At 30.5% G+C, this 9,311-nt stretch overlaps 2 protein-coding genes across 2 annotated transcripts; one reads left to right on the forward strand and one right to left on the reverse strand.

The window, feature by feature from the left end:
- Nucleotides 1-5,161: 5,161 nt before the first annotated feature.
- On the forward strand, nucleotides 5,162-6,603 carry LOC148566223 (protein FAR1-RELATED SEQUENCE 9-like). The gene is made up of 4 exons (XM_088487457.1): nucleotides 5,162-5,172; nucleotides 5,375-5,480; nucleotides 5,608-6,393; nucleotides 6,490-6,603. The coding sequence occupies exons 1-4, from the start codon at nucleotides 5,162-5,164 to the stop codon at nucleotides 6,601-6,603; spliced, it is 1,017 nt and encodes a 338-aa protein (XP_088343583.1).
- Nucleotides 6,604-7,338: 735 nt separating this feature from the next.
- On the reverse strand, nucleotides 7,339-9,264 carry LOC148566224 (uncharacterized). Its single transcript, XM_088486487.1, has 7 exons — nucleotides 8,956-9,264; nucleotides 8,784-8,870; nucleotides 8,580-8,711; nucleotides 8,059-8,193; nucleotides 7,864-7,967; nucleotides 7,688-7,748; nucleotides 7,339-7,587 (listed from the first exon to the last, which is right to left on the reverse strand). The coding sequence occupies exons 1-7, from the start codon at nucleotides 9,262-9,264 to the stop codon at nucleotides 7,339-7,341; spliced, it is 1,077 nt and encodes a 358-aa protein (XP_088342613.1).
- Nucleotides 9,265-9,311: the final 47 nt, after the last annotated feature.

A 9,311-nucleotide genomic window follows, 5' to 3' on the forward strand; every position in this document is an offset into this window, starting at 1 on the left:
TAGAACATTGATAATAATAATAATGATAATTTTTTGATACACAATTATATATAAATTGAAATTCTAAAATAAAATTTGTTTCTTCAAAAAAAAAAGATTTTTTATAAAATTTTAATAAATATCTTTGACTATTCACAATTTCACATATAACATCTTCAATAATCTTCATTACCTTCATTGTATCCACTTGTTATCCTTGTTTATTGCCATTTTCTCCCACTACTTTTTTGATATGAAACTCGTCATCTCTATATATATTCTATGCATATATATTGGAATAAATGATTATCACATGATCCTATCAGCTTCCACAGCAACTCATTTTTCGTAACAGAATTTCCACCACCATTTATAAAGCATTATTGTTACATTTTTCATATATATCTATATCACTTACATAAACTTTTAATTTCTCTGTGCTCCTTTGACTTTTGATTGTTGATTTCTCAAAATTAATTGAGTCCCGACATCATGGGTTTTATCATGTATTAATTTGTATTCAGATTTCTCTTACTTGACCACTTTATATAGTATATTTTTAGATCTTTCTTAATTTTTTCTTTAATCACTATTTTACTTTTTTCATCTAATGAATCTCTCTCTCTTTTTTTTTTTTTTACGGTATCCTCTAATTCGACAGATTAAGGATTAATTTATCGCAAATTGGAGGTCCATTTAAAGATTTATTGGCCAATTGATAGCTATATACATAAGACGATATTCAAATCATTGACATTTGTTTAAACAGATGAGTGAACTGACCACTCGACCAACCTAAAATAGTTATCTAATAAACCTCTTATTCAAATATTCTGCAAGTGAATCCTCTCCTCATAATCCCAACCCTCATGTCATGTTTTGTATTCTCTCGTTCGCATATAATTACTCATCTATTTAATTAAGTATTATAATCATTTAGGTCATATTGATTAATTAATACCCTTATATTTGTTTTCACCCTTTTGTCGTCCAGTGCTCCGTTTTGTACAATATAAGTAGTTTAAAAATAATAATACAACAAAATTTACTTTAAAATTTCAAAAATAAATTTGGTTGGATATAAAATCCAAAGCATTTATCTATTTTGATCCGTCTATTTGAATATTATAATTTATAAAGTAATACTACAATTAATAAAAGTTATAATTTTTTACTAATATTTAATTAATAAATATATTTTTATATTAAATTTTAAATTTAAATTTTAAATTTTAAATTCTAATAATATAAAAGTAAAATATTAAAAAATAATTAATATTGATAAAAAGTATTAATTTTAAATATTTTGCTAATTTATATTATCCTTAATGTATAAGTGTATCAATTTGTACAATTTTTAAATTTATGGACTAAATTAAACACATGATAAAAAGTTGAGAAAAATAAATCTAAGCTCAATTAACCTTTTTTATTGTTCCTAGAATCATAACAAGAAAATTTGGAAAATAGCGGCCACGTAGAAGATCAAATTTCGGCAGAAGCAGACAGAGTAGTAAATATAAATAGGTGTGGTTGGAAGGGGTATTGGTAATTAATTAGTGGAATTTTAAGAGAGTGGAATTTCATCTTTAAAGAGTCATCTTTCATGGGAACATTGTTTACTCCACAAAATGTGCACACATGCACTAAGTTATATATTTATAAATTATAATGATATGTGCATGTAGCTAATAAAATATTAACATATATTTTTTTTATACTGTATTTTTTAATCCGATAGATCAAGAATTATTCTATGATTTCTATCGTAACTGAATTCTATTTAAGAGTTTATTGTTGATCAATGGATTGTTGTATATATAAGACAGGTTTAGAAAATATTATTTAATTAAAAAGAAAAGGACAAATAGGTTCCTAATCTTTTATTTCACGGATATTTTCGTCTCTAACCATTGAAAAATACTTTTAAGTCTCTGACCTTTACAAAACTTGGACGGATCAGTCCCTCCGTCCAAATGTCCCCGTCAAAGACTGATCCGTCCAAATACTTCCGTCAGAAACTGATCTGTTCAGGTTTTGTCAGAAATTTAAAAATATTTTTCAATGATCAAGAATGAAAATGTCCACGAAACAAAATGTTAAAAATTTATTTGTCATTTTCTCTTAATTAAAAATACTCAAATACGGTTGGGTTTAGGAGGGCCCAATTGTTATCCCGAGTCCCAACCAATATGGAGAATTGGCGTTGACACCCCCTCCCCCCATTTGCAACAGTTTAACATTAACATTTACCTAACTCCAGATTAAAATAAAATATTAAGTGCTCTATGTCTTCCTACGTATACGTACCTAGTCTCTAGATTCTAGAGACCTATATGGCTAGATAAATAATGAACAGTCAAAATATATAAATATAAAACTATCCAGTACAGTATATCATGACACATTTTCACACACACATGTGTTTTTTTTATGAGTGAGGTGACACTCCAACTTGCAGCCCTTTTAGGTAACTAGATGTGGTGGGAAAAAAGAAATCAATTTTCTTCCTCACAAATTCATATAAGTGCATTACACATATGTATTCAGAGAATAAAAATGTTATATACAGCTATTAAATTAATTATTATGTATTATATATAAATATATATTATTTAATTTATTTTTAAAATATATTTTATACAATATTTAATATTTTGTGTATATATATAATATGATTGATTTCAAAAGTACATTAATTAGTTAGTCAGTTACATATATTTTTTATTTTAAATAAAATGAGTCCAATTTTAGAAGGAAAAAAAAAATAATAAAAGGTGTAATTTTTTGGACAAAATATTATTTTAGTCTCTCATGTTTAAATTAAATTTTAATTTAGTCTCTAATATTTTAAATATTCTATTTTTATTATAAAAAAGTAAATAAGTTTAATATTGTTCTACCATTAAATTTAGCATGAATAATTAATAAAATAAGTAATGTGGACGTTATAATATTATTAGTTAAGTTATATATTCTTTTATGCACTAGATAAATATAACTAAAATTTTTTTATAACACTTTTTTTTAATTTATTTTTCGTACAAAACTCTAAATTATAGCCATCAATGTCAATACTCCAAATCAAAAGAAAAGGATTTATATTGATGATTGTTGATAGATTGATCTTACTTACAAATTGAAATTGAATATTATTGGCTTTTTAATATGTATTAAATTTAATGATGGAATAATATTTAACATATTTAAAACATTTTGAGATTGAAATATGATGTTTGAAATATTTTAAAATTAAAATAAAATTTTTAAAATGTTATAAATTTAAATTAGAACTGGACCTAAATATTAAATATTAAAATAATATTTTTTTAATGCATACATTGTGGGGGATATTGCTTTTGTAATTTCAGGAGTTGGAATAGTGTTGGTAATATGTGAAAATGATAAAATGTTTAGATGCAAGAGATCAGATTATGGCTTTAAATTCTAGTTAACTAATATAAGATATTTAATTAATTTATGTTGGTTGAATGATCGACTTATTTGTTTGTTTAAGTAAGTACTATGAACTCGAATCTTATTTTGTATATACAACAATTTATTGACTAGTGATATATCTTTAAACAGAATTTAAATTTACAGTAAATTAGTTTTAGTCTGCCAAGTTAAAGAAAACTTTAAATTAAAAAAAAAAAAACTAATATAAGGTATTTTGCCTAGGGAAGCTGATTCAACAGCTTAAAGTAAGTAAGTCAATCATTATGTGCCTTACAAAATGGTGCTTCTAGTTATCTTTATGTCCAAAAGCAAATTTAACCTGGTAATTAGAGAAAACAAGTTTTAGGTATAAGAAAATTTAGTTAGGTGTTAACATGGGTAACTATATGTACAGTTTTGTAGAAGTTTAAAAAATTAGTCGTGTTTTAATTTTGGTAACATTTTTCTGATGTATAGCTCGTTGACGTTGAGAATGTGATGAGTCATTATTGTCTGAAACTTTTTTCGTAAAACATGAAGCCGAAGTGAAATGATAACTCTATACATCTCGCAGAATGTTACCAATATTGGAAGTTGGAACAACTAATATATAACATTGTATTATATAAATAAATGTAATTACTCTTATATATATATACATGTAATTAATTATTATTTAATTTTTAAAATTAATTAAAAATATTATTAGAAAATAATTTTATCTTAATATTAAAATAAATATTTATTTTCAATTTTTTTACCGATATATTGAAACAAATAGAACAAAATTTAAAAAATGTAGGATTAGAATTGATGTGGTGTGCAAATTTTTTATTTAATAATTGCTAGAGGAATTTAAATCAAAATCTATATATGGATTTGGATCATCATATTCTTCCTTTCTCATATTTTAGGTCATGTATCAATTTTTATCATTGATTGCAATCGATCATTTTATTTTTATTTTTTTTTAACTTTTTTAACGAATCAATATAAGGGAGATTTAAAACATAATAATAAAAAAATTAAAAATAAAAATGAGAGGATCAAAATCCGATAAATATATAAATTATATTCATAAATAAAATTTTGGGGAGGGACGGGGAATGTGGAAGCTAAGAAGCTGAAATAATCGATCATCAGAATAAAAGATAAATAAAAAATATTAGATATATATTAAAAATCGACTATCAAATTAATTATTATATATTTGTATATAAATATATGTTATTTAATTTATTTTTAATATATATTTTATACTGTTAATTAATTTAATGGCTGATTTTTTATATACAAATATATTAAATTGGGTCATTATCTTTACATTAGATCCTTTGGATAATATAATCTAATCATCATTTGGCCATCGCTTTCGTATTTCGTTATTAGTACTCAACGTAACATCTTACTAAGTTTCCCGAACAGGGTTTTGAAAGAGGATTAACTTTATTTATGAATTTTATTGTGAAATCTCACATTAAGATTTAATGATAAATAACCTATATTGCACATACACATGGTATATTTTCATTAATATATTTTATAAATTTTATATATAGAGAAAATATGAAGAAATAATAGGCTTAATTGAAATTAAAAATAAATCATGGGTTATTAATTAATTTTGTATTATTTTTAATTTGAATTTTGAAACTATTTAGTATTACTCTTAATTATAGATTCAAATCAACTTTGAAGATAACTGGGCTGATTTTATAGATGAGTACAACTTACATAACAACGCATGGCTGTCAGGTTTGTTGCTGTACGATTACTTCACACGCTTTAATTGCAATTAGTTGGATGTTCATTATAGTATGCATTTGGATGTTTAATATATCAGTGATTGTGGATGGTCATTTTTCAAGTGTAGTAATATGTGCAATTATATGGATGTTCATTATAGTATACATTTGGATGTTTAATATATCAGTGATTGTGGATGGTCATTTCTCAGGTGTAGTAATATGTTTGGTATAAGCTTTCTATGCTTAATTTGGGATTATTTATTTCTTGTAGATCTGTATGATGATCGACGCATGTGGGTCCCAATATACTTCAAGGTGAATTTTGGGCAGCAATGCGGAGTACACAAAGGAGTGAGAGCATGCACGCATTCTACGGTGGATACTTACACAGTAAAACTAGCTTCAATTTGTTCACGAATATGACAATGTGCTTGGAGTCAAGGAGCAGAGGGAACTGGAGGATGATGCTGCAGACTCGAGGGGGGTAATCCCTTGTGCAACGACCTCGCCTATGGAGAAACAGTTTCAGCAAGAGTATACCACGAGCATTTTTAGGGATGTTCAAATTGAGTTTGTGAAGAAGGCTAACTGCAGAGTTTCTGCAGTTGATGAACATAGTCCATTGGTCTGCGTGAAGATGGAAGAGGAGAAACTAGTCAACGATACTATTCTATGCATTTCGTACGATGTTCACTTTGACTGTTCCACACAGGAGCTTCGTTGTGCGTGCAATCTTTTTGAGAGTTCAAGTGTATTGTGCTGTCACTGCCTTGAAGTTTTCCATTCGTATAAAGTGTACAAAGTACCTTCCTGTTATGTTCTCCCTCGATGGAGCAAGAAGATAAAGCGCAAGCATACGTATGTCAAAAGTAGCCATGATGTCAGTCGGTCGGATGAGAGTCATGTTGCATTCAGGGGACTGTGTGCACACTTCTATAATGTTGCTCAAGAGTTCGTCGGTGACGATGACGAAACAGTATTGCTGCATGTTGCTTTTGAAGAAACAAGGGCCAAGTTGGTTGCGCACCGTGCCAAAATGAGATGCGAGAGCGTGTCAGAGACCCAGACCAACATTAGCTCACAGAGTTCGAACGATGTCGGTGTTGATGACATCCAAGGCCCATCGAAGGTCATCACAAAGGGCAGGCCAAAGAGTAAGAGGCTCGACGCTGCCCTTGAGAAGTCCATCAAGAATTCAAGATGGAGAAAACAAAAGAATTCATCCCCGGTAGATGTTTGGCTTTAATCTCAACTTTGTATGTTTATTTGGTATACTACTATCCTAGAACATAACTCTTGGACTTTTTCCTTTTTTTTTGGGCAGGTGGTTCGTCCGCACGCATTTCAAGATATAAACCATGGTGCTGTTGCTGGCCTGAATGTTCCCGAACAAGCCGGTGGTTTCATGTCTTTGTTAAGCTCCTTCAACAAAAAGTAGGATTAGTTGGACAAGGTTGTGATAGTGTATTTTTTTTCCATCTCTGTGTTTAACGGATTCACGTTAGTTTCAAGGTTCTAAGGCAACTGTTGCAAAGGTCCACATGTTACTAATTGCAAGAACCATTTTTCCATTTGTTAGAACGAACCATTTTACTATTTTTATTTCGTGTAGACTTAATGCATAACGAGTATATTTGATGGTTATTCTATAATTTATGAGATAGTTTAATAAAGTTGTACCTGATTTCTACATGCTTTACTGTATAGTTTTTCGGTACGTAGCTGTTCGTTATAGACATTGTTTTTACGTATTTTTAATGAACTAAAGTGGATGTTCATTTCCATAGGTGATCAGATGTTCATTTTTACTCTAAGCATGGATGGTTAGCTGTGAGTTTTCGTGTGTGTAGCACTTGGTTGTTATGTTTTGATTTTGACCTAGTTAGACTGGATGTTCATTATAGTAAGGTATAGGATGTTCAGTTTAGCTATCACCTATTTCAGCGTGCACAAATATGGCAACTTTACCAAACAATTGATAAATCCGGGATTCTAACATATAAAAAAACATAGATAATGTTTAGGTAACATAACCAATAAATCATTGTACTGTAGAAAAACAAAATATGTCCTGGAATCAAGTCTTTCTAATGTGACAAAAAACAAATCCCTAAGCATGTCAGCAGTAAGTAAACTCAGTAGAATCTGGAAGTTCAATTCATTGTAACTAATCCTAAGTAAGCAACTTCTTCCTCCCTTTGCGCATTGCCCCCTTCGGTAATCCCTCCGCACGTTCAATCAATGACCGTGTGCTAGGTGCAGTGTATGGTGAACTAACGTCCTTCTTCTTGTTCCGTGGTGCATTGCGACGAACAGGTTTAACCCTTTCACTCAATAATGAAACAAGCTGATGAACCAATGCATTGCGTGGGCCACAAATTATGTCTAGCATCAACTCCATCCTGTATGAACTGAGAGAATCCTGTACGTAGATTTATCAGGCGATCTAGTGTTAAGAATCGTTATAGTGATATTTTTACAGCACGAATAATGAGAATTGTGAAAATATTTATTTAACAAACCTCGTCCCATTCTTCTGTCCAACTTTCAATGAACTTAATAACGCACATGCCACAATCAAAGCTACAGGAAAATAAATTACTTTTGCTATTAGGATGAGGAAAACTTTTAACATGCTACGCCCAATTATTGAAAGAAATCTAAAGAAGCCTCAAATTTGGTTTTATTTTGATCTCACTTGTTCGGTTGATTTGGAACCCTAGCGTAGGAATGAGCTGGGCCGTACGGAGTCCGAACGAATCCAGGAATAGCAATGCTTGCCATATCCTCACACAGTCTCCCCTGAAAACCATAGAATGAACATAGTGGAACAAAACCCTATTGAATTAAATAACATAGCTATATATTGAATAAAAGAAGTACAGTATCTTACCACATATGCATCAAGTTTATCTCGTTTGTCATCTTCTGGTGCAGAATGCAAACTGTCGAGTATAACTATGCGCTTCGCATTCACCTCAAATGCATATACCCACCAATGGCCCCTCCAACAATAAGGAAATAACCACTGCAGCAAATAGTACATATGACTGAGTTTGTCTCCTGAGTAAACAAAAATAAAACCCCAAAAAAACTTATTGATCTCCCTCGAGCATTCAATAACCAAACATCCTCGAATTATATGACAACCTAATTCCAACAGCATAGTATGCTAAAGTCATTCAACATAATAACATGGAAAAACCCAATACCAAAATATGGAAATAAAAACACCCATAAGAAAAATTGGTCACAGTGACCCCCCGTTCCAGATTTAACCATGTAATTATTAGTTGAATCACAAGACCGGGTTAGGGATTGGAAAAAAATCGTGGTAAAATAATAAACAAGCCGCATAAACCAATACCAGGTTCAAGGAGGATATAAACAGTTCAAAACAAAACAGCAACTCACCCAGTTTCTCTTTGCTGCTATTGCCTTGTCAAAGAACCTAGTATCCTCACCAAAGCTTGGACTAAGATCATCATAAATTGGTCTCACACTGTCAATAAATGAAGCAAGGCTATCATTTCGTGTGACGGATTCCTGCCAACCCACAAACATAGCAAGAATCCCGATAAAATCTTTTCCAAATTGTAATGAGAAGAATGTAATTACCAATATACCTGGACACACGCAATAGAAATCTCGCTTGAATCTAGATGAGTCGGTGTTGTTTAAAGAGTAGCAAACCCATTGAATTACCTACACAGTTTATTTAGCTAGTGAAAGCTAAACCCCCGATATAAAGATAGTGAATAAAAATGCATGATTCAGTTCATATACTTACGCAGCTGTTGACCCAACTGCGGGGTTTCAAGGTCCAGAAGTCCTTCCTTTGTAATACCATGTAGTCCCGCCCTTCATACTTAGCTAAATCTTGATCTTCATCCAAGGACGAGCTAACTATCCATGTTCTGATTTGTTCCTCCTTAGTCTCCTCCAACTTTATATTTTTCAGGGTTGGATGAATTGAATGTAACGGGAAAGGGGTTGGAGTCTTTTCAAACTGAGTTAAACCGAGTGAAAAGCTCAGTCTCCCTGGACTCGGTGTATGGTAGCTTGATTTGTTTGGCAAGACCGTTTGCAGGGGCTGCATGATGATGGCATTTGTTTCGCGCCCCTGTTCAACACTATTGAGCACTT

The sequence above is a fragment of the Arachis ipaensis genome, chromosome B5 (genome assembly GCF_059453495.1).
Source record: "Arachis ipaensis isolate K30076 ecotype BB chromosome B5, ASM5945349v1, whole genome shotgun sequence".
In the NCBI taxonomy this organism is placed as follows: domain Eukaryota; kingdom Viridiplantae; phylum Streptophyta; class Magnoliopsida; order Fabales; family Fabaceae; genus Arachis; species Arachis ipaensis.